This window comes from Condylura cristata, unplaced genomic scaffold, assembly GCF_000260355.1.
Source record: "Condylura cristata isolate star-nosed mole 26May11 unplaced genomic scaffold, ConCri1.0 scaffold00023, whole genome shotgun sequence".
NCBI classification, from domain to species: domain Eukaryota; kingdom Metazoa; phylum Chordata; class Mammalia; order Eulipotyphla; family Talpidae; genus Condylura; species Condylura cristata.
This window is the reverse complement of record NW_004567124.1, coordinates 17,443,636-17,467,981: the sequence shown is the minus strand read 5'-3', so window position 1 is coordinate 17,467,981 and position 24,346 is coordinate 17,443,636. Positions and strand designations below refer to the sequence as shown.

The 24,346-nt window shown below is 35.9% G+C and overlaps 1 protein-coding gene across 2 annotated transcripts in view; it reads left to right on the top strand.

Annotated features, from left to right (window-relative positions):
• Positions 1-14,703, top strand: part of MAPK6 (mitogen-activated protein kinase 6) — a 35,723-nt gene extending 21,020 nt beyond the window's left edge. For both annotated transcript variants that reach the window (XM_004687784.1, XM_012728795.1), the window contains exons 3-6: positions 1,555-1,699; positions 7,654-7,818; positions 10,983-11,184; positions 12,331-14,703. In XM_004687784.1, the coding sequence (XP_004687841.1) occupies positions 1,555-1,699; positions 7,654-7,818; positions 10,983-11,184; positions 12,331-13,429 (1,611 nt within the window). In that variant the 3' untranslated portion in view covers positions 13,430-14,703. The remainder of the gene's footprint in view (positions 1-1,554; positions 1,700-7,653; positions 7,819-10,982; positions 11,185-12,330) is intronic.
• The last annotated feature ends 9,643 nt before the right edge of the window (positions 14,704-24,346 follow it).

The window sequence follows — 24,346 nt, the reverse complement described above, 5'->3', positions numbered from 1 at the left end:
CATCCTTTGCATATTTTGTTGCAGAATTTTAGTTAATCATATTAAACCTTAGTACATAGTTCCTCTTTCTCTGATACAGATATCCTTCTATTCATAATCCCCTGCTTTTGAAATGAAGGTGAAGTAGTTACTATAGCTAAATTCCCCTTACTTAAAAGTGAGTTTTATTATGTGGGTGCAGGGCATCCCCTGAAAGTAAGAGGGGATGCAGTATCATCTCATGTTAGGTTTTTTTTTTTGTGTCTGAGTCTAAATTATTCTGTCTTCGTCTAAATTAGCTTGTGTAAGCAAACTTTTAATTTAGTTTGAAGTTAAATTTGCATAGATACAAAAGGCATCAGGAATAATCAAAACAATTAGTAGAAGCTTTCCATTTTAACTTGCCATTATATAAAAATTTAATCATGTTTTCTGAGCAAATCCTTGAAATGAAATTGTATGGGGGACCCTAGTTTAAAATCTAAAAGTAGAGCTTTTTTTTTAAAGATTTATTTACTTATGCATACAGATAGGGTACGAGAGGGTCTCTGGATTCACCAGGCACATTGGGGAGCAGAAGGAAAGCAGCAGGCTGGTCAGGGCTGGTCAGGAGTCATTCGCAATGCCATGTGGGTCACCTTCCTGACTGGAGATTGAATTTGTACTGCAGTAGCTGCTGATAGCTTCACAGTATGCACTTTAATCCGTTGTGCTACCAGGGAGGGCCCATGACTTAATTTTTTAAAAATTTTAACATAGAAGTTGAATAATCAAATGAAATGGATGAACACATCCTCTTTATGAATAGCAGGGAAGTATTATGGATAGAAAATTGAACTAACAACAATTACCACTATTTGAAATTAGGTTCCTTTTTTATACTACACTAAGTTATATGATCTGAAGCAGATTTCTTAATATGTTATTGCCCCTATAAAGTGTAGTTGATACCTACCTTTACAATTCCTCAGGATTTTGAGGATGAAATAAGGCAGTGTAAATGGTTTTTGTCAAATTCTTTATAAATTTTAAGTAATAAAATTGATGAGGAGTTAGATATGTAGTTCCTGGGTTGACAATAAGGAGATAGACATTGACTTATAAGTAGCATTTCTGATACTTTTCCCTACTTTGCTTTAATTGATTTGATGCACGTTTGCTCCTTAAATAACTAAAGACTTGGAGTAAAGAAGTAGCTCTTTCTGAAACATGTTTTGAATATGTGGCCTAGAGTTAGCACTGAATTCTTTTCTTTTTTTAAAATTATGTTTATTGAGTGAGGCAGCATTGATTTATTATACTATATTTTAGGGGTATAAATTCTTACCACTAAATTCTTTTTTTTTTGTGCAGCAGACTTTTTGGTGAACATCATCTTATAAATAGTATATTGCAGAGTAAGTTAAACTCCATCCAGCCTCAAAAGTCAATAGCTTTGAAAGAGGTGTAGAATCAGTAGTATTGTTTTAGGATTTCACACTTTTTTAAAGATCCAGGATCCTTTAATAAATCAAGTTTTATGTGCTGTTCTTCAATTAATTAAAGTAAAAAAGTATGCTTTTGTTTCTTTTCCAGGGTCATCTTTCTGAAGGGTTGGTTACTAAATGGTACAGATCTCCACGTCTTTTACTTTCTCCTAATAATTATACTAAAGCCATTGACATGTGGGCTGCAGGCTGCATCTTCGCTGAAATGCTGACTGGTAAAACCCTCTTTGCAGGTGAGAATTTAAAACTATATGGAAAAAAAGGTTTCCCAAAGAGAAATAATTTTGCATGTATTCAGTGAGATTTATCGATTTTTAAAAAATCCATTGTCTGGAATATTAAAAAGATAAAATGGTTTTTAATATTTAGAAATTGAGGAAACATATTCATATTTCACCTAACTGTTCACTTTATGAATTCAGTCAGAATTCTGGTATTTTTTAAATATATCTTATTTCTTCAGACACTTTTTTGTATTTTGGATTTGCAATAATACTTATTGGTTTTAAACTTTTTTTTTTTTTTTAATTCTTACCTGTGTTAAATGATACCTGAGAAACCTAGTCTGACACTTTTTGTTCCTTCATGGTGAAATTTTTTAGCTGTTGTTGGAATTTCAATAATTCTTTCATCATCTTTATTGCTTGAACAACCTTATCCTATTGCTTGACTGCTGTGCCCTTTTAAAACAGACAAGTAGTTTTTGTTGAGTTTGGTGACATGAGTCTGAAGAACTGAGAGAGAGAAAACTTAGTCAAGATGATAAGAGATGAATAATCCATGAAAAACATCAAGTATTAAAAAGCAAATTGAGTTTGTATGAAATCCAGTAATACAGTCTAAACTAATGCAGCCTTTTAAGAGATGCAAACTCAGACCACATAAATGAAGACTGGAGGGTATCTATGAGTCAAAGGATTTTCTAATACATAGAAATAGTGAGGAATTTTTTTGTGGTAGAGAGAGACATGGTATCTATTTAAGGGTATCTGTATAACTAAGGACATGAACTGGTTTGTTACTGAGTGAATAAAGTTTAATTAAAACAAGGCATCAAATAAAGTGAAGACACTAGAGACTTGTTAAAATGGGGACAAGACACTAAAAGTAGACAAGAATTTTCATTTGAGAATCCAGGAATATAGGGCACTAAAATTTTTTGTTTGAAAAGTGACATGACCATGATTTAGTCATATCACTACTTTGTCTTAAGGTGGACCATTCAACCACTCCCAGATTGTTCTAAGAGCAGATAGAAGTGAATGGAGCAGGGTTGCAAAGGAAACAATTAATGAATAATAAGGATATATCTGATAGCATTGTCAGCTAACATATCAACCTATTCTTCATAATTTTTTTTATCTGTGTTGATCTGAAGTTTCTTTTATGATGTGTGATAGTGACTGAATTTCACTTTAGGAAATAGAAAGCATCAGTGGTTCCTGGAAACTAAATGATTAAGTGGATTGAGTTTTTTTTTCCTAGGAATAATACTATAATTGGAAGTTGTTTTTCTGAAATTCAAGTACCTTCTCTAGCATTTACAAAATCATTACTGTATTATTTGTTGGTTGCATGATGTTACCCCAAAACTTAGTGACTTAATTATCTCTTATCTCTTGTTTTCTATGGGTCAGAAATTTGGGAATAGTTTAGCTGGGTGGTTTTTAGCACACATTTTCTTAGTGGTTGATGGTGGTTGAGTTTGCAGTCATCTGAAGACTTGACTGAGGCAAGAGCATTCACTTCTAGATAGCTTACACATGTGACTGTTAGCAGGGAGCTTCAAGAGTTGTTCTCATCCCATAGGCTTCTCTGAAAGACTGCCTGAGTGTCTTACAATATGACAGCTGACTTATTCCATAAAGAAAAGCAGGGAGAAAGCTAATGTACATATAAGTTTTTGTCAATTCACTTGCTATACAGTTCACCCACTTGAAGTATATAGTACATTTGTTCTTCCTAAACAATACTCTAGCCATTTTCAGTCACTTCGATTTAGTCCTTCCTCTGGTTATTAGCAGAGACTAACTTACTTTATGTATATAGATTTTCTGTCTGGATATGTAAATATAAGCAAATCATATAACTTGTGGCCTTTGTGGCTGACCTCTTTCATTTGGCATGTTTAAGGTCCATACATTTTGTAACCTGTACTAATAATATTTGATATGTTTTTATGGTAAATGATTCTCCACTGTATCATTATACCACATTTTGCTTATCTATCACTTTGGTGGTTTTGATTTGTTTGCATTTTTTGGATATGATGAGTGATTGCTGTTTACATCATGGTACAAGTTTTGTGTGGAAGTAGTTTTCAGGTCTATATGGTGAATACTTCCTAGGAGTAGAACTGTGTTATATGGTAAAACTTATGTTTAACGTTTTGAAGAAATGCTGGATTGCTTTCCAAAGTGGTTGTAGAACTGTCTTCTGCCAGCAAAGTATGAGAGTTCCAATTTCTTTGCATTTCATTTAAAATGTTATCTAATAGTTTTTTTTTTTTTTGGACAGGAAGTAGAGTATTTGTGATTTTGGTATATTTTTTCCCTAATGGCTAATGATAGTCAACATGCATTTATTGGTCACTTGTATATCTTGGAGAAATATCTGTTCAGATTCATTGCCTATTTCTTAATAGGACTATTTGATTTTTATTATTAAGTTATGAGTTTTTTTATATGCTCAGAATACAAATTTATAAGGTATGATTTGCATGTATTCTGTGGGTTATCTTCACTTTTTTGATGTTCTTTTGAAACACAATTTTTTAAAAAAATAATAGTTTATTTTTACATCATTTTGTGTATTTTTTCATCTCAGTTGCAGTCCCCTTTAGTTTCCCTCACCAAATCACCCATGTGCCATCACCATAGTACAGTGCATTTCCCTCACCCCACTGTTTTTGATTCCATTCCCCACTCCACCCCCATAAAATGTCTCTGATATATAACTGTTCATTATTATCATTATTTCCTCTCCTTGTCCGTTATACTCTTGCTATGAGTGAAACCATCTGGTATTTTTCCTTCTCTTTCTGGCTTATTTCACTAAGCATGATCTTCTCCAGCTCCATCCATGTTGCTGCAAGAGATAAGTGTTTCTTTTTTTTTGGTTGCTGAGTAATATTCCATTGTGTATATGTACCACATCTTTTTAATCCAGTCATCCACTTTTGGGCATCTGGGCTGTTTCTATGTCTTTCTAATGATTAACACAAATGTTTTTAATTCTGTTGATGTCTAATTTATCTTTTTTTGAGTGTGTCACACTTTTGATGTTATATCTGTGAAACCATTGTTTAAACCAAGGTCATGGATGCTTTCTTAGGAAAGCATTTCTTAGTTTTAGCTTTTGTACTTAAAGTCTGTGATCTGTTTGTGTTAATTTTTATGTTTGGTATGAGAAAGAGGTTTGATTTAATTTGCATGTAAATATTTCCAGTTGTTCCAGTACCATTTGTTGAAAATATTACTCTTTATCCAGTGATTGGTCTTGACCCCTGAGTTGACTAGAAGATCTTTGTGACCTAGGTTCAATCATGACACACTGTTGTTTGAGCTTTATTTTTTGTATTAGAAGTGAGTCACACAGTATACCTCACTCTCAAGGGGAAGGTGCCTTAATTCCATCCTTTAAATTCAAGAGTATCAAAGAATTTGTGGACATTTGTTAAAGCTAATAATAAATAATGTAACAAGAAAACAATATACATTTCATTTAAAATAATTAAGCTTCATGTCATGTAAAAATGGGTATAAATAACTTCTGTGTTGATTGTACAAAAGTACTTAGTGTATTTTTTTAAAGATTTATTTATGCATACAAAACTGGGGTACAAGCTAGAGGTGCAGGAGAGGTAAGAGAATTCACCAGAGACAGAGCAGGGAGCAGAATAGGTAGATTAACTAAGTACTGTGGGTGAGACAGGAGAGGTTCTGCTGCACCCTGTGGGTCACCTCCCTGATCAGGGATTGATCTTGTGCTGAAGTGTCTGCGGCCAGCAGCAGCCAGCTTTGCAGAACTGCACCTTACCCCTTTGTGCCACTAGGAAGGGCCACTTAAAAGGTCATTTGGCATAGTTTAAGTATAAAATAAAAAGAACTCTACATATTTTAATCCTAAACTCACTAAAATTTAAATGATTAATGAGAATTGTTTGTAAAGTGATTTGAGAAATTTAGCTATATTTGTCTTCTAGTACTTTATTGGTATGTTTGCAAACCATTCAATAAAAGCAGTAATGAGGGCGCCTCAGTGTTAGGTGTAGGCCTGAAATGAGCAGAACAATTAAAGGGAAGGATTAAGCATTCATTGTAAATCTGTGTTATTTTTGACCTGTAGGGAGTATCTTAGCATTATTTTATCGTTCTATTTAATGTCTTCACTTTGATGTCTAATAGCATACTTTTTCTTTCTGCTGTCTTCATGATCTTAGTAAACTAGCTCAAGTTTTGGGTTACTCAGGCCAGATCTTAGTGTTACCATTCACTTCTGTCAATACAAATTATGTGGACTCTTCTTTTAACATGTATGTGGACTCTACTTGTAATTTTTTCTGTCATTATCCCCTCATTCTAGTTCAGTCTGTCTTCTGTTTTGTAGTTTCTTATTATTTATTTGTTTTGCATCATTCTTCATTTTGTGCATTTTTCCATCTCGGTTGTAATCCCCATGGAGGTTGTCTTCTTTTTTTCTTTTTTATTTTTTGGCATATACATTTTTAATTATTTGGTTTCTTTTTGTCTTCTGTTTTAATGTAGGACCATCAGACTACATTATATATTCTGTCAGTAATTTAGTTATCATGTAGCATCCATAGTAACCAATTCTGTGAAAATTTAAGTCAGATCTCTGTCATTTCTTCGCTCAGAACTTACCGTCCAATTCAGGATAAAGCAGACTGTTTGTGCCACTTTGACTTTACCTTCTATTCCTTCTTTTCCTGCCACCTTCAGCTATATTTGCCTTCTTATTTCTTAGACATTCAACTATCTCCTTTGGGCCTTTGGACTTTTGGGCCTTTCCCCATATTCTGAAACATGATATAAATTATAGTATGTTCTTTAACTCCCATATTTTCAACTTCTTTGTGAGTCATTCCTTGATAATCTGATATAAATGAACAGTTCTACCTCCAGCAAACACTTTCTGTTCCCACTTAAGTTACTTTTCCTTTTTAAGCATATTTCACCATTTGACATAAACATTTGTTTTGTGGAGTTACATGTTTTCCTCTACTAGATTGTAAGCACCGTGAAGTCAGGGATTTGACCTGTTTCATTTTATACCTATTTTCTTTTTTAAAGATTTTTATTTATTTATGCATACAGAAATGGGGTACAAGCCAGAGGTGCAGAGGTGGTGAGAAGATTCACCAGAGACAGAGTGGGGAGCAGAACAGGCAGATCGACAAAATATACTGCTGAGGGGAGCAGCAGGCGGGTCAGGAGAGTCTGTCACACTATGTGGGTCACCTCCGGGGCCGGGGATCGAACTCACACTGAAGTGGCTGCAGCTAGCTTGCAGTGCTGTGTCCTTACCTGTTGCGCCACCAGGGAGAGCCCCTCATACCTATTTTCTAAAGTTCCTTGCCCATTAGGTCCTTAAGACACAATTGAATGTTGAATAGATTTCTAGAAATTAGTGGGAAAGCAAACTGAAAAGCAAATTGTTCATCTGTTCTAAAGTTTTCTCTTTTGTTTCTTTAATAATTATCCTAAAATTGAGTGAACCTAACATAAATGTAAACCTTTTTGCTTCACAAGTCTAGTGCAGTCCTCCATTTTATTGATGAAATCAATACATTACCATTTTAAGTATTTTTCACAAAGTTATAGTGTGATCATTTGTGGTATAATGATTAGAATCCAGGTTTCTTAAATCTCAATTTATTACTTCTTTTCACTGACTTGTGAGACCAAACTTTAAGAGTCATTTCTTTATGGAAACAAAGCAGCTAAAACTAGATATATTGGTGAGCAAAAATGGAAAAAGTATACTTTTGAATAGATTGGTGACATTCAAAGCAGTAAAACTCTTCATCATGATTCAATTAAAACCATTTCTCCTAGTAGTCATTTCAGTATTTAAGTAAGTTTCCTATAGCTGTAGTGTGTTTAATGCCGAATAAGTAAGTATTGAGGGAATTAATTATGTTGTATATGGTGTATTTTAATTTCAGGTGCACATGAACTTGAACAGATGCAGCTGATTTTAGAATCGATTCCTGTTGTCCATGAGGAAGATCGTCAGGAGCTTCTCAGCGTAATTCCAGTTTACATTAGAAATGATATGACTGAGCCGCACAAACCTTTAACTCAGCTGCTTCCGGGAATTAGTCGAGAAGGTATTATGACTTGAGAGTAATCATTGTATAATTGGAGTATGTGTGCACACTAGTATGTATAAGCAGGATCTGTGTAGGGAGACTTCAGCTTATCCTTAACTACAGGGCTTTCTACCAAATAACCTTTAGACACTTACAGTGTATCTGAAACTTTAACTCTCTCTCCCCCCTACTTACGGTGGCATCTGTTACTTTGCTCCCCTGAATTAACTTTCCAGATTGCAGGTAGCATAACCTATTCTTTTCCATGTCACACCTATGACTATCTACCATAGATGAACATATTGAATGACTGACTTAAGCTGGAATGGAGTTCTTTGAGAGTTACATGATAAGTAAATTGGTTGTATATGAATGTGATTTAAGTATGAAAGAGAAAATTGAATTAGAGGGAAAGAAAAATCTTTCAAAGAAGAGCTTGACAAAGAGCAAACCTCCACATGAACCAAACATGCTACATTTGTTTTTGTGGCCTAGTAGTAGGAGAACTAGTTAATAAACGAGAAAGTTTGTACAAGCTTGAAGGTAGTAGAGATTTTGGAGGATCTAAACTACAGTACCACTAATGCAGTGAATTTCAAAATTGAGTAACCCATTATCTGTTGATACAAATAAGATACAGAAATCTTTAACTCTTAGAGTAATCTATAAAAAAATAACTTTTATTAAAGGAAGTATAGTAGACATTAAACATTTTTCTCTAAAGTTGATTATGTCTTACAGAATTGTACTGTTATATGAAGATACATCCGTGTCACAGTTGTGTAATTTTTCATGAATCATAAAGGTAGAGATAGGTAGTTTCCTAAACATCTCAAACTTTCTCTTAAATTACCCATGAATGCATGTAACATACTGTGATAATTATAAGTGATACACAAGGTTTCTATCTATCAGTGTATTTTAAAATATCACATTTTGAGAAACAGGCACTAGAGGTCAAAATCATGATATTTCTCTACACATACATACATATATTCTTGGAACTCATAGTAAATGCTTAAATAAAAAGAAAGTAGCTTTCTACAGTGGTATACGTACATGTTCCATGTATGTATACATTTGGAAGTTTAAGTTTAGTGGATTTTGCAGGTTTCCTTTTCAGTAGTTCTGCTAACAGTCTTTGAGTTTCCCAACTGGTCTGTGAGATTGTCTTCACAGACTCCACTGCTGCTTCTCTTGGTGCTAACCTTGTAGCCCTGTCAAGATATCCCTTGTCACGACTGAACAGCAGTCACAGCAGTTGCCTATGTGTCAGCGTCATCCATGAGAGGTCCATAAGAGTACAAACTTTTCATCAGAATCTGGATGTTGTTAGGGAGCAGAGCATGTGTTTGTATTTTTAAAAGCCTCTGTAGATGTGACCTGCTAGCCAGGTTGTGAAACACTGCTATAGGATAACCTAGATTAGTTTTGGAGTTATTATCATGATTGCTGTGTCTTACCAAGAAAGACACTGCTGTTGAAGCATTTGTAATCTAGCTAAAATGTAATATTTTTCTCAATCTTCTTTAGGAAGGGTAGAAGGATAGAAACCATGTCTTAATCAACTGTGACGCCTACCTTAGATATTTGGTCTGTGGCTAGAATGTATTCATAATGTGTTGAATGAGTGTCTTTTGATAATAGATTCATCAAACTAGTCATTGGGGCAAAGATCCTTGATGTTCATAATTGACAGAACTGTGTTCACATACACTAGCCAGTGCAAAATATTTAAAGTTCCTGACACCAAAGATTTATTACATGAGAGGCACAATGTCAATTTCTTCTTGATTAACATTGGAATTTATTTTGCCACATTGCCACATTCTGAGGTAGTGGGGACTTAGTAAGAATAGTGTGTGTTTTTTTCGCACACTCTGTTCATGGGATAAAAGCAAATAAGATTAAATACATATGACTTAACATTAATATAATAGGAATTTTACTATGATTAATGTCTTTAAATGAATACTCTCTGATTGTCATTTCATTTAATATTTCATCCTTCCTTTCTGTATCTTAGCACACTTGGCCACCATTGTAGTAAATAGATCAAAAGCACTCAAGGAAATATATGCTTTTGGGGTTTTAACCTGGCTAGTTTTTTTCTTAACTCTTCCTTTTTTCATTTGCTGCCTATAGTTTCCAAATGCAAGGGATTTTAGAGTATCTCTTTTGTGTAGTAGGGTATATAGCTTCCTTTCTTCTGAGAACAGTGGTTGTCCTTGGTCATGGGTCGTGGGCTAAGTAAGGATGGATTCTTATTTGTATTGTCAATGACTTCTCAGATTAGGATAATAGAATAGAGAGGTGCTAGAGAAGACAAGCATAGGAAAGGACCTCAGCCCCAGACCACTGAAAGATTTGAGTAGGAAATAGTCTTAGGTATGTATACTATTCACATTTTAATACTTTATAAAATATCTGTACTTCCATATCCATTTCACATTTGAAAAACTGAGTTTCAGTAAGTTTAAGTAACCTGTCCAGCCCTACAAAGTTACAAAGCTAAGATTAGAACCTGTATATTAAATTGAGTGATATGAAATCACTGATAGTTGACCATTTGCAGACCTTTATGTAGTTCAACTTAAAATACTCTTTTTTTTCTATATAACTTTGCATAATATGTGGGGTACATTCGTTTCCTGTTTATCTAATTAAGCCTTTTTTCTTTTTAATCTTCTTATTTCTCCTAGAAAACTTAATTTACCACTTATGTGTAGTTCTTTCTTTTTTCCTTTTATGGAATAAGATAGGATAATCTTAAAAGGTATGGTAACTGGGTTTCCTGGTGGCGCAGTGGGTTAAAGCACAGCACTAAGAAGCTAAAAACCATTTCCGCATGAGTTTGATCCCCGCCTGCCCTGGAGGTCACCACATGGCGCCGCAGACCTCTCCTGACCCGACTGCTGCTCCCCTCAACAGTGTACTTCTACGATCTGCCAATTCTGCTTCCCACTCTGTCCCTGGTGAATCCTCTTACCGCCCCTGCACCTCTGGCCTGTACCCAGTTCTGTATGCATAAATAAGTAAATCTTAAAAAAAAAAAAAAAGTATGGTAACTTTGTAAGATATGGTATGATAGTCACTTGGTCATTTACATGAAAGAGACCCACATTTTTAGTTTTTCTAAAGATAAGCAGTTCTCTCAAATTTTACCACCTTTTGTTTTTCAGCACTGGATTTCCTGGAACAAATTTTAACATTCAGCCCTATGGATCGGTTGACAGCAGAAGAAGCGCTTTCCCATCCTTACATGAGCATATATTCTTTTCCAATGGATGAGCCAATTTCAAGCCATCCTTTTCATATTGAAGATGAAGTTGATGATATTTTGCTTATGGATGAAACTCACAGTCACATTTATAACTGGGAAAGGTAAATTGATCCTAAATTTGAAAAATGTAATTATTTTATTGTAATGAATAATAATGTAAGTTTTGTTTTTAAAGTACGTATGACATGGCAATGTAGACACCTTTAAAATTTTAGTAATAATGGTCTCTTATGATTTCTGCTAAAATTATTAATACCTTTGAATAGTCTTAAGGTAATGAGAAAAGTTAAATGCTACTTTGAAATATTTTCAAAACCATTGAAGCATGATTAATTTCATAAATTAAAAGGTACTTTAAATGTTAAAGATTGGAAATCTGAACTATTTTAAACGATTGCTTTTATGATGAATGTTACAAATTATTTGAAGATGTTATGTGGTAGGACAGAAATTATATTTGACTATATTCAAGTCTGTGTTCCTGATGGAAAAAAAATTAATTTGGCAGTATTTAACAAATATGTTCAGCAAAAAGACCTTTTCTAATCTGTACAGTAAAAAACATCAAAGTGCATAGAATACTGTACAATTTAGTTAAAAAATTTCTTCCGTCAGCCTCCTTTAAGGGTTTCTAAATTTCTAGGGGAAGGTTAGATAAAAATCATTTTCAGAGTAGGGTTGGTGGCATACTGAATATTATTTAAGACCTCTAAGTAATATTGATATTTACTCAGGTTGGGAGTTACTAATGACAATCTTAAAACTTGTTGAAGACTTCATATAGTTTGTGTGTGATAGGAAAAAAGATTGCTAATTAATAATTAAAGACATGGTTAATATTGAAATTCTTTTGTTTACTAGGTGCTTTTTTTCCCTTCTAAAATGTTGAGATACTTATATATTTACACATAGTTGCCAGCCACAGGTTTTTTTTCCTCCATGTAGATTTTTTCTAAACATGTCTTCCAGTCTGTATTTTCTAGCATACTTAGTTAAATCATCTAATTATTTTTCTGTTGTCTTCCAGTCATTTTCATGTGTCTTTTTCAGTCTGCCTCTACTTGGGTGTGTTGTGGTCAAGTGGAGGATTTACTTAGGCTTAAGTTTCTGGAAGACAGGAAAGCCTCATGGCTTAGATACCTATTAATCCCTCAAAGATCTAGCACAGTGCTTTCAAAAGGCAATCTGTAGATTTGAAAATGAAATCATACACATGAGCTAACACTAATGTATTGATTTTTTTTCAGGTATCATGATTGTCAATTTTCAGAGCATGATTGGCCTATACATAACAATTTCGATATTGATGAAGTTCAGCTTGACCCACGGGCTCTGTCTGATGTTACTGATGAAGAAGAAGTACAAGTTGATCCTCGAAAATACTTGGATGGAGATCGTGAAAAGTATTTGGAGGATCCTGCTTTTGATACCAATTACTCAACTGAGCCTTGTTGGCAGTACCCAGATCATCATGAAAACAAGTACTGTGATCTGGAGTGTAGCCATACTTGTAACTACAAAACGAGGTCATCATCATATTTAGATAACTTAGTTTGGAGAGAGAGTGAAGTTAACCATTACTATGAACCCAAGCTTATTATAGATCTTTCCAATTGGAAAGAACAAAGCAAAGAAAAATCTGATAAGAAAGGCAAGTCAAAATGTGAAAGAAATGGATTGGTTAAAGCCCAGATAGCTCTAGAGGAAGCATCACAGCAGCTGGCTGAAAAAGAAAGGGAAAAGAATCAGGGATTTGACTTTGACTCCTTTATCGCAGGAACAATTCAACTTAGTTCACAACATGAACCTACCGATGTTGTTGATAAATTAAATGACTTGAATAGCTCAGTGTCCCAACTAGAATTGAAAAGTTTGATATCAAAGTCAGTAAGCCGAGAAAAACAGGAAAAAGGAATGGCAAATTTGGCTCAATTAGAAGCTTTGTACCAATCTTCCTGGGATAGCCAGTTTGTGGGTGGTGGGGAGGATTGTTTTTTTATAAATCAGTTCTGTTGTGAGGTAAGAAAGGATGAACAAGGTGAGAAGGAAAACACTTACACCAGTTACTTGGACAAGTTTTTTAGCAGGAAAGAAGATACTGAAATGCTAGAAACTGAGCCAGTAGAGGATGGGAAGCTTGGGGAGAGAGGACATGAGGAAGGGTTTTTGAATAATGGGGAGTTTCTCTTTAATAAGCAGCTAGAATCCATAGGCATCCCACAGTTTCACAGTCCAGTTGGGTCACCACTTAAGTCGATACAGGCCACATTAACACCTTCTGCTATGAAATCTTCCCCTCAGATTCCTCATAAAACATACAGCAGCATTCTGAAACATCTGAACTAAAACACTCAGCAGACATTTCTCTTTGTATTCTTCATGAAATGTGTTTTGTCTTTTTTTTTTTTAACTAGTGTTTAAGTCATTTTTTAACTTGAATCAGATGGTGTCATTTAGAAAGGATTTTATTAGTTCTTGGTTTTTAAAATCCAGACTTTTTTTCTACATGTGAGATGGTTTTCATTTTAACTGGCATGTCGTTTGCACACAAAAATAAAGAATAGAGCAAAATAATGCAATGCAGGAGGAGACAAAAGAAATGCACTAAGACAAGTAAAAACATTCTCTCATAGAACAATGATCTGTTTTACAGGAAACAAAAATCTTGCCTTGAAATTTACACAGTGAGACTGTACATACTGCATGAAAATATCTATTTTTTTCCTAAAACATTTTTCATTCATGAGTATTTTCAAGTTTTCATACTGTACACATTTCTTAAAACACATGATACCAGCAGCAACTGAAAATGAATGCCGAATTTGGTACACATGTGTTATCTACCTCAAGGTAACAAAAGTATGTGGCAAAACATATACCACCCATAGTGCTTCACAATATGCACTTCTATTTAGCCAGCGTTTATCGTAGTTAACTGTTCTTAATAAGATTCACTCACTGTTTATACATGTTCTGGTATGCATTCTTTATAGTGAAGTGTTATTACATCACATCTTATTTATTTTAGAAAATCAGTATATTTTCTGTATTTAATTATAACATGTTAACTTAGTTTTTGAAATTTATTTGAAAACATGCTTTTTCCATTTGGCACTATGGTTTATTGTTGCCTACTTAGCTGATTATATAATGTCAGCTTATCTTAAGGCTGTCCACATACTTAATTTACTTAATAATCGTTTTAAGTAAAGTGCTCACTGTGTATAGGAATTTGTATTTTGGAGGTGCTTGATCTATCTACAAAGAAAAATTAGGAATTACTTTATTATAAAATGCTCCTAGAAGTCTTAATTGTGTTTATTTAAAAAACGAAACAAACTGTAATGTTAGACTTGTGTGCATGGAAGTAATTAAGGTACATCATTATTGTAGTTTAAAAGTTGTACATGATAAGACATATTTTGTTTTTACTGTATGTTTTTACTGAATGATCTATTCCCCATCCCAAGGCAAGCATGAATAAAATTAGGTTAAATGTAGCATGTGGCATCGCAGTCTCTTAGAATTTATTTCATCTATTCATATTTTATTGAATATTGTCTGTATCTTTCGTTATCCTGTTTAAAGATAAAAGGACAATAAAACATGGCCAGCAAATATGACTTTTGTTTACTCTCTAGGTAAAAAACTATTTCCTGGAGTAACAGTTACTAGCAGAATCTTTATCTTTGAATTGTGCTATATTTAAACTATGTTGTTAAGCTTTAAAAGACAGAAAAAAGGCTTTTTGTCTCAGCATAAAAATCTCAACATCTTACTTTAAAATAGAGTAAGGCTGTATGTATTTCAGCAGCATTCTTTTAAGATGTATGTAGAAGGTTTGAACTATACGGGAACTTCCTTTAAATATATTTGCTCCACAGTGCATCTTTCCTTTACTGCAGAATGTACCACTTTACCTATCCAAATATAAAACTATTCTTTAGCTTCACTTCCTTTTTCCTATCTTGTTTTGTACAAAGCCAATTCTGTTAGTAGCTGTATTTCTACCTTCTCAGTGATCGATTGATTGGTTATTCTAGATTTTACAAAGTTTTGGAAAGTACAGATACTTTCTGGATGAATAGCCTAGTCACAAATTTAATTTTTGAAAAAGACAAGCTCTTAGAAACTTTCAGATTTATGCCAGCGGATGACTAGTTAGTTAGTGCTAGCTGTGGAATTTTCATAGATAACCTTTACTATGATAATTCCTATTCTGTTAATTATATTTTGTCATGAAAGGCATTGGATTTTGTAAAATGCCCTTATCTGCATTTGGGGTATCCCAGTTTTTATCCTTCATTCTGATAATGTGATGTCTTAATTGTTTGATTTTCCTATGTTGAACTATTCTTGGATCATTTGGTTGTGATATATACTCCTTATAATGTGTTTGCATTCACTTTTATTAGTAAGGTCTTGAGCATTTTTTCATTTTGTTCATCCAGTATATTAGTCTGTAGTCTTCTTGTAGTGTCTTTCTAATTTCGGTATCATGATTAATGCTGGCTTCTTAGAGTGAATTTGGAAAAGTTTCCTTTTATATTTTCTGAAAGAGTTTGAGGATTGGTGTTAATTCTTTAGATGTTTGCTAGACTTCTCTAGTAAAGACATCTTGTCCTGGCCTTTTCTTGAAAAGTTTTTGATCATTATAGGTCTCTTCAGGTTTTTAAGTTCTGTATGATTTACTCTTGGTTGGTTGCATATCTTTTAGAAATTAATCCATTTCCTGTGGGTTATCCAGTAAAGCATGTAAATGTTCATTATAGTCTCTTCAGATTTTACTTTTGTAGTATCAGTTATCTCATTTCTAATTTGTTATTTGAGTCCCATTCCTTTGAAGTCTAGCTAAGGGTTTGTTGGTTTTGCTGACATTTTTTCTATTTTATATATTTTTGCTGTTAATTTTTATTCCCTTTCTGCTAGTTTTGGGTTTAATTTTTCCCCCTAGCACCTGAAGGTGCAAAGTTAGATTGTTGATTTGAGATTTATTTATTTATTTACTTAATTTTTAAAGATTTATTTGTGCATACAGAACTGGGGTACAGGCCAGAGACTCAGGGGTGGCGAGAGACAGAGTGGGGAGCAGAACAGGCAGATCGACGAAGTACATTGCTGAGGCGAGCAGCGGGCGGGTCAGGAGAGGTCTGCCACACCATGTGGTCACCTCCTGGGCAGGCGGGAATCGAACTCATGCGGAAGTAGTTTCAGCTTCTTAGTGCAGTGCTTTAACCCGCTGTGCCACCAGGGAGGGCCAGAGATTTATTTTTTTAATAGAGTTTACTTTTTAGGGCATTTTTATATTCACAGCAAAATTATGTGGGAAATACAGATATTTTAGGAGGTACTTTCAGCTCCTAAAGCATGTATTACCAACATCCTGCACATTATTTACATAATTACTTTATTGTTACTAAATGTACTATATCTTATTACCCTTGTTGAAGCTACACTGATATGTGAGCAGAGCCCACAGTTAGGTTTCACTCTGGTGTGGTATTACAGGTCTGGACAAATGTATCACATGTATCACTATCATAGTATCATATAGAGTAGTTCACTGCCCAAAAAATTCTTTGTGCTCTGGTTATTTATCCCATTCCCCAAGCCCCAGGCTACCACTCATTTTTTTTTTTTTTAATTCTCCACAGTCTTGCCTTTTCTAGAACATCATATAGTTGGAATTGTATGTTAGTCTTTTCAGAGTGTCTTCTTTGACTTAGTAATATGCTTTGATCCACTTGATGATGTCTCATAAATTCTTTGCACTTTATTCTCTCTCTCTTTTCTTTTTGGTTCTCTGACTTAATTATTTCAAATAACCTGTCTTTGAATTTGCTGATTCTTCTGCTTGATCAAACTTGCTCATGACCCCTTAAAATGAGTTCTCAGTTTGGGTCTTGATTTTTTTTTTTAATTATAGTTTCTCTATCTTTGCTATATTTTCATTTTCTACATTGTTTTCCTTATTTTGTCTCTGTTCTCTTGTAGCATTTCATGTTTCTTAAAGTATCTATGTTCATAGATCTCCATTTCTTTTTGGTCAGTTTTATGAAAATTATTTCTTGGGCCATGTTTCTGGTTTTTTTTTTTGTGATTGTTGCATTTGTGAAAACTGTCAGTCTTCATGGACTAGTTTTGTAGTGGGGAACATCTTCAGTCTTCTCAGATTCTGGGGGCACCTCAAAACTTTTATGGGGATGTTATCTCTCCACTGATGTATAGTTTCCTTCCTTGTCTACCCTCCCCCAACGTTGAGTGGTTTCTCTTTCAGGAAGTTGTAGTCTTGTTCTGCCTGAGGTTGTGCAGGTTGTGGAACTGCAGCAACCCTCTGGGCTTTTGTTCTCAGTAGACAACCCCAGACAGCCATAGTGCTTTGAGTCAGGTCAGACAAAAATCAACTCTTGGGCAGTCCCCATAGGCAAGAAGGTTGGACAGCTATTCTTCAGGGAGAAGCAGTGACTTAGACTCTTTCCTCCCAGTCATGTGCTATGTTGGGGGTTGGGGGGAATGACATGATTGAAGTAAAATAGCTTTCTTTTTTAAACCCATTTTAATGCACCTGTTCTTGACTTTGAAAGTCCCTGGGGTATTGTGACATCCTAACTGGTTTTTGGACTTTTCATGAAGGCATCTTTCTTGATCATTTATTAAGTATTCCAGTGGGTTAGTAAAGTCTGCTTTCCTGTGCTGCCATCTTGCATATTAAAAAAATTGTTTTAAATGAATAATTCTTAGATAAACTGTCTTTCAGACTTTTTGGATGATCTGGGTCATTAGATCTGTCACATCTCTGAACTAAAGGCTTGGTATTGATTTATAGAGCTATTTCTGAAACAGATATTAAGACAGTTCAGAGCCAGTGTTCCCTTATGGCCCCTGCACCCAGCTTTTTTTTTTTTAAATGGAAACTTTAGAGCATATTGAAAAGTATGTACAACATTAAATATATATATATATATATATATATATATATATGCACACACACTGTCAGCTTATCTTAATTTGCATCAAATTTTATTGCTTCCTTCTGTTTAACTCCCCCATACCTCATTTCCCCGCTGCTTTCCTCAGAGGTAGACACTTTAAATTTATCTCTATAGCATGCACATTTGTAGACATGATTTTGTAAGCATGTGATATTTACTTGTTTCAAAATCTCATGACTTTTTTTTGTAATCTTTTTGCTACTAGCTTTTTTTATTCAACAGGCCTCTGAAAGTTATGTTGATACTTGTAGTGCTCATTCCATTTTAATTGCTATGTTGCAGTGTATCCAATTTTAAAATATTTGTTTTCAAAATTTTGCCTTTCTGAACAAATTTGCAGTGAGTATTCTTGGGAACATGTGTAAGAGTCTCTAGGTTATGTATCATGCTGGATCAAAGGAATGCTTATCTTCAGGCCTCTTCCATATTGCTGTCCAAAAGTGGTTGTACTGATTTACAATTCTATGGCAATTTGTAAGAGGTCCTGTTCATCTGCATCCTCCCAAGCGAACTCAAGTTTTTTCCTTCAGTTAATCCTATTAGGCTGGTTGTATTTAGTTTACTTTAGCTACAGTAGGAATTCCAGACTTCTAATTACAGACAACTACATCGCAAAGTCATGCCTACCTAAGGGCATGTAGCCCTAAGCCTTAAGTAGCCTCGTCATTGATGATGAGATGATGTTTTCCTGGTGCAGCCTCTGTAGCTTGGGAACAGATAGCTTAAATCTTAAAGGCTGGGCTAGTTACATAGTTTACTGTGGGACCTATAACTAAAGAGAAGTGGAGCATAATTAAACAAGTAGTGTTGATCAGCATAGTATCATCTTGGTTTTGGGTTAAAAAATAATTCTGTATAGTAGTAGCTCCTTCTTAATTTGTGGTTTTATTTAAAAGTAATGTTTCCCATCAGGTGCTGTAGTGTGTATTGTATTGCGTGTTTAATTAGCAGGCTGGTCATGTTTTAGTTGCTCACCTAACCATAGCTTTTTCAGCTCCCATTTACTGTTGACCTCAGATCACAAAAGGTTCTGCCTTCAATAAATTTATCATCTCTCTAATATTAGTCAATTGTAGTTTTCGCCCTGTTTGTTTACATTAGAATTGCTTATATTTCAAGTCTAGTATCATTAAAATCTAAATAGAAAAAAAAAGGCAAACAGGATTGAGAAATTTGAGTTTTGCGTCATTTCACTGTTGATTTGCTATGCCACTTGGGTGTCTTTTGCCTCAGTGGGCCCAAGTTCTTATTAACTAAAAGATGCATATTACTTGAGCCTAATACAGTTTACTTGGGACAACTGAATAGGAGAGTGCCTTGTGGGAATGTCACTGTAACAGACAATCATTTGTCCTCTGAGTACATGCTGCTTACAAAGCTAACTCTACAGTAGCTGCTTTGGACTGACTTGTACTGATGTGTTGTTTAAGGAGACTGGATGAAATTCTGTGCTCAGTGCACCCTTTGCAGTTGCTTTGTGAAATAGAGACCAAAGTATTGGAGCCCCAGGATTGTTTACCTTAGAAAGAGCACAGTGAATTTACCAAGCTCCTTCCTTATTATTCCCGGGGCAGTCTTAAATAAGCCAGGTGAAGAGAATGATCTTTTTGAGAGCTCTTTTAGTGTGGTCTGCAGCATATAATTACAGAAGAGAGTTGTTTGGTCATCCATTTTGGAACACACTCAGTTCTAGTACAGGGTCTAGCAATCCGATTTCATGGGCTGTCATGTTTATCTTGGATGCTTTTGTGTAATGCTGTTGTGATGTTGTTAGAACCCTCAGCCAAGCAACACTTACCCTCCTTTACAACTGTCAGCCTCCATAGTACCTTGCCTTGATACTGCAGCAGGATAAGTGGATGCTGTGCCAGATCTGACTGACAGGCTACCCCTGGGCTCCTGCTCTTGACTCTAGTCCATGCCTGTTCTTTCATGCTCAGCTTAAAACCACAAACTTAGATCTATATTTACCTGTATACTTGGACTCTGCTTCCACCTGTGCTTACCACTCCTACTTCAGACCACAGAAATGATGTCAGCTCCCACTGAGAAACAGCAGTATTTATTATTAGTATTTACTAGCAGTATGTATTGCAACAATTATTGCATAGTTCTTATGCACATGTGATGCAGAGTTAGAGCTTAAACTAAGCTTGAACTGCTTACTAACCTTTGTGTCAACCTCTTAGTTTTCCTCCTTTGTAAAATAGGGTTAATGATACTCAATTTCATGGGATTGTTGTAAGGACAAGATAATACTGTACACGAAACCTTTAGGCATAATGCCTGGTATTTCATAAATTATTGCTCTTGTCCCGTTTGAGTTATTGCCCAGACCTCCCTCCCAACTTGGAGTGAAACTTTGAACTCTGATCTTGACTTTTCTTTCAGTATTGCATCTCCTTATGTAAGTATCGTTAACTTCTGGGCTTGACCAACAGATACTTTGTTTTTTAACCATAATGCTCATCAATTCTACCCAACTCTTGGTTCCAATTTTTGGTCTTTTCCTCCAGCCCAAACTTTCCTCTGAAGTAACTGACTTGATCATAGGCAGCTCTCAGATCCATAAAGTCGAGGCCAAATTCACAACTTCATTGAATGTACATTTTTTGAGTACCTGTGAATTCTTGCCAACACCACATCCCCCCCCCGACAAGCATCCTCAGAAGGCAAAAACCTGGGAGTGATCTTGTACTCCTTTTTTCTGAAAAACCACATCCAATCCATTAGTGAAACCTGTGGCAATATACAGAATCTGACCCCTTTCTACCACTCCCATCTGACTTAATCCACCCTTACATGTCTGCTGGACTATGCCAGTACCCGCCTATGTTGTCTCCCTGACCCTCAGACACTTTTTATCTTCAGCAGCAGCCAGATGCTTCCTTTAAACCAGCAACAAGACATGTCATTGTTCTATTATAGTTACTTCAAATCTGATTGCATCTCTTCAGAATAAATGAGAAATCTGGGGCTGCCAACAAAGCTCCCCTCCATGATGCTTTCCTGGCCTCACAATGGCTCCAGCAAACTGGCTCTGACTTGTTCCTATCTTAGGGTATTATTTTGGATAAGATTGTTAAATCACTTTCTCCCAGCAATCACTCCCTACTTGATTTTTCTTTCTAGCACATACACCAGCATGTTATATCCTCATTTTATATTGTCTTTCTCCCTCTGTTTAGGATATAACCCACTGAGGCAGGGACTTAGTCTGTTTTGTTCACTGCTCTGTCTTCAGTTCCTGGCGTGTGCTTGGTGCATGGTAAGAACTCACTTTTTTGCATAATGAAGGAAATGAAGGTTCTGTTTGCTAAATTCCTTCTGGATCAATGGGGCTCAGGAGCAGCAAGTCTGTTAACAGTTCTGGGCTTTGCTTATTTCAAGGTAAAGTTTTATGCTATTCATGATTCTGTAATTTTCTATAATTTAGGAGGGAGGAAGAGTCTAACTCTGGGCTTCCATAGTTTCTCCAGGATCAGCCAACTCTAAGATGCAGTCCCAAGGGCACTTACAAATTCTCGGGCAATGTAACCTGGTCTGGCAGGCTCCTGCTGCTGCCTTTTTTTTTTTTTTTTTTTTTTTTTTAGTTGTAATCTGGAATCTGGCAGGTTTATTATCCTGAATTGCATTGTCAAAGGTGGGTGCAATTTAGGTTGAGAACTGTATTGCTCCTGACTCAGCTGCTTTGCCTATTTTCCTGTTCTCTTTGTTGGAATGACTGTACCTGTCAGGGTTGCACAATATGTTCATGACCCAGTTAAGATAGTACAGGAGCTTTGTTTTTTAACTGCCTCTGTACTATTCCTGTTCACTGCAGCCCTGCCAAGTGAGCCAAGCCTCGATTATATGTTTAGGTAAGGAGCTTTGCCAACAGAAACCATTTCATGCTAGGCTTATGAAAAAAGGAGTTTACCAGGATTTAAGAGGTGACTGTGGAACCCAAGCACTAACTGGGCCTCAGAAAGAACCAGAACTAGACTGGATGGCACTGGCAGCTCAAGGAGGGCTCTGGTTTTTCTGCCTTCTGCCTCATTGTCAGCCAACCAAGTTACCTGGTGCAAAGATGATTTATTATCTTCCGGAATGTAAGCTCCATTTGGGTAGGACCTCAAAAAGGGCTTGAATATTGTAACCCAAACATATTTGTTGAGTTCAATTTTGATTAATGCTTAAAATATAAAAATTTTAGTGTATTTTATTTTCTTTCTTTGGGTCCCCTAGTTACACTACCTCTGAGAAAGCCCTAGTTGGCATGCCAGGTAACTATGCATCCTTACTTAGTGGCCCTATTTTATATCTACACATACATGCACACATACACACACTTTTTTTTTTTTTTTAAAGATTTATTTATTTATTCATACAGAACTGGGGTACAGGCCAGAGGCTCAGGGGCGGTGAGAGGCTTCACCAGAGACAGAGTGGGGAGCAGAACAGGCAGATCGACGAAGTACACTGCTGAGGGGAGCAGCGGGCGGGTCAGGAGAGGTCTGGCTCGCCATGTGGTCTCCTCCGGGGCAGGCGGCAGGCGGGAATCGAACTCATGCGGAAGTGGCTTCAGATTCTCAGTGCTGTGCTTTAACCCGCTGCGCCACCAGGGAGGGCCCATACACACACTTTTTAGAGTTTAAAAGTGATTGTTTTTCAAAGTTGTCTTGTTGGGATAAACTTCTCTTGTTTTATGCAGGAAACTTAACCTAAGTCATTGATTCAGTCACCTTCATGCACAATAGGAGAAACCACAAAGGTGTTCTCAGACTGAGCAAATTAAAATGTTAATTTATATACCATCTGGACTCACATATGGCATTTGTGTTGGTCCATTATTGTGGTCCATAACAGTCAATTAGTTTAATGGACTTCAGAGGTTCAGTTCACACAAAATTTGATGTCATATCTCAAAGAGGCACTTAACTTACGTGGACACTTTCATGATTACTAAATATGTCACTTAGGATTCTGTTCTTATAAATGTTTTCATTACCAGCTTGTAAATGGCTTCATTGTTTAGAATCTGTCTCCTTTAGTACCAGCTTCACCAGGTTTGTATCTCTCCAGCTCTTCAGCAGAAAAACATGTTTTATTTCTTACTATAGTATTTCTTCAAGTAATAAAAATTCACTGTTGAAAATTAGAAAATGGAGATAAGCAAATGGGGGAAAATCCCTTATCATCCCATCATCTACTTACAACCAATATTTCACCTTTCATATATTGTGCCGTAGCCCTCCCCTCCGTCTGCTTCCCTCCTCTATTTTCCCCAAGACAAATTGCTTTTCCCATGTTTCCACAGTGTAAAAGCAATTAAAAAATGTGTAACATTTTTGGAGGAGTTTTCGAAGGACTGTTACTTGTTTGAATATCTTGGTGGCTCGCCAATGAAGATATTTGGGCCTGGACTTTGTGGGAAAATTTTAAAAAATAATCACTGAATAAGATTTTCTGTGTGATGTTAAGTTGGGGCTCTTAATATTTTTTTAGTGCTAATAATTTAAAATTTTTATTTTACATATATTTTACATCAGTTTCTCTTTTTTGCACAATGCATGCTTCCTCCCCTCAGGTGGATTCCCATCACCAGTTTACCCATGCACCATCACCGCAGTCCCTTGTGTAAGAACACAGTCCCTCCCCTGTTCTGATCTGTCTCCCTCCTCCTCCCATGCAATGTCTGCTTAATGGTTGCCTGTTAATTTTGTCTAACAATATTTTTTCCCCCTAAATAGCCAATTGTTTTCTAACACCATTTGCTGAACAATCTGCCTGTTCCTACTCTAAATGCCACAAAAGCTTTTAGACCATTTTGGGTTTTCATTGCAGCCTTACTCCCGAGGAGGCACACAATGGCCTTGCTTTGTCAGTGACTGTGATGTTGGAGCCTTGGGGCATTTGTCCCATCAGCATAAGAGAATGGAGAACAGAAGGGAGGGGCCAGATGTGGCTCATAACTTTCCTGCCCGATCATGGAAGTATTGGTAGGGTCTGGATTGCCACCAACACCCCAACCCTTTGCCCAGTACCCGGTGCCCTGTCCTTAGAGGTGTGCATGTCCACATGGCAGCAGAAATGCAGGTCAGACTGGAGACCACCACCCAACTGTTGGCCTGCTCATGTGGCCTGTATCCTTGCCTATCATGACATTTTGGACTTTGGGTTCAGCTTACCTTGTTGGGTCTTCTCGTCTTTCCTGTACCTCCTTACATTGGCATTCTTCTTAGACCTTGACCTTGGCCATTTAATGCACATCACAGTGTTCACCACTCCC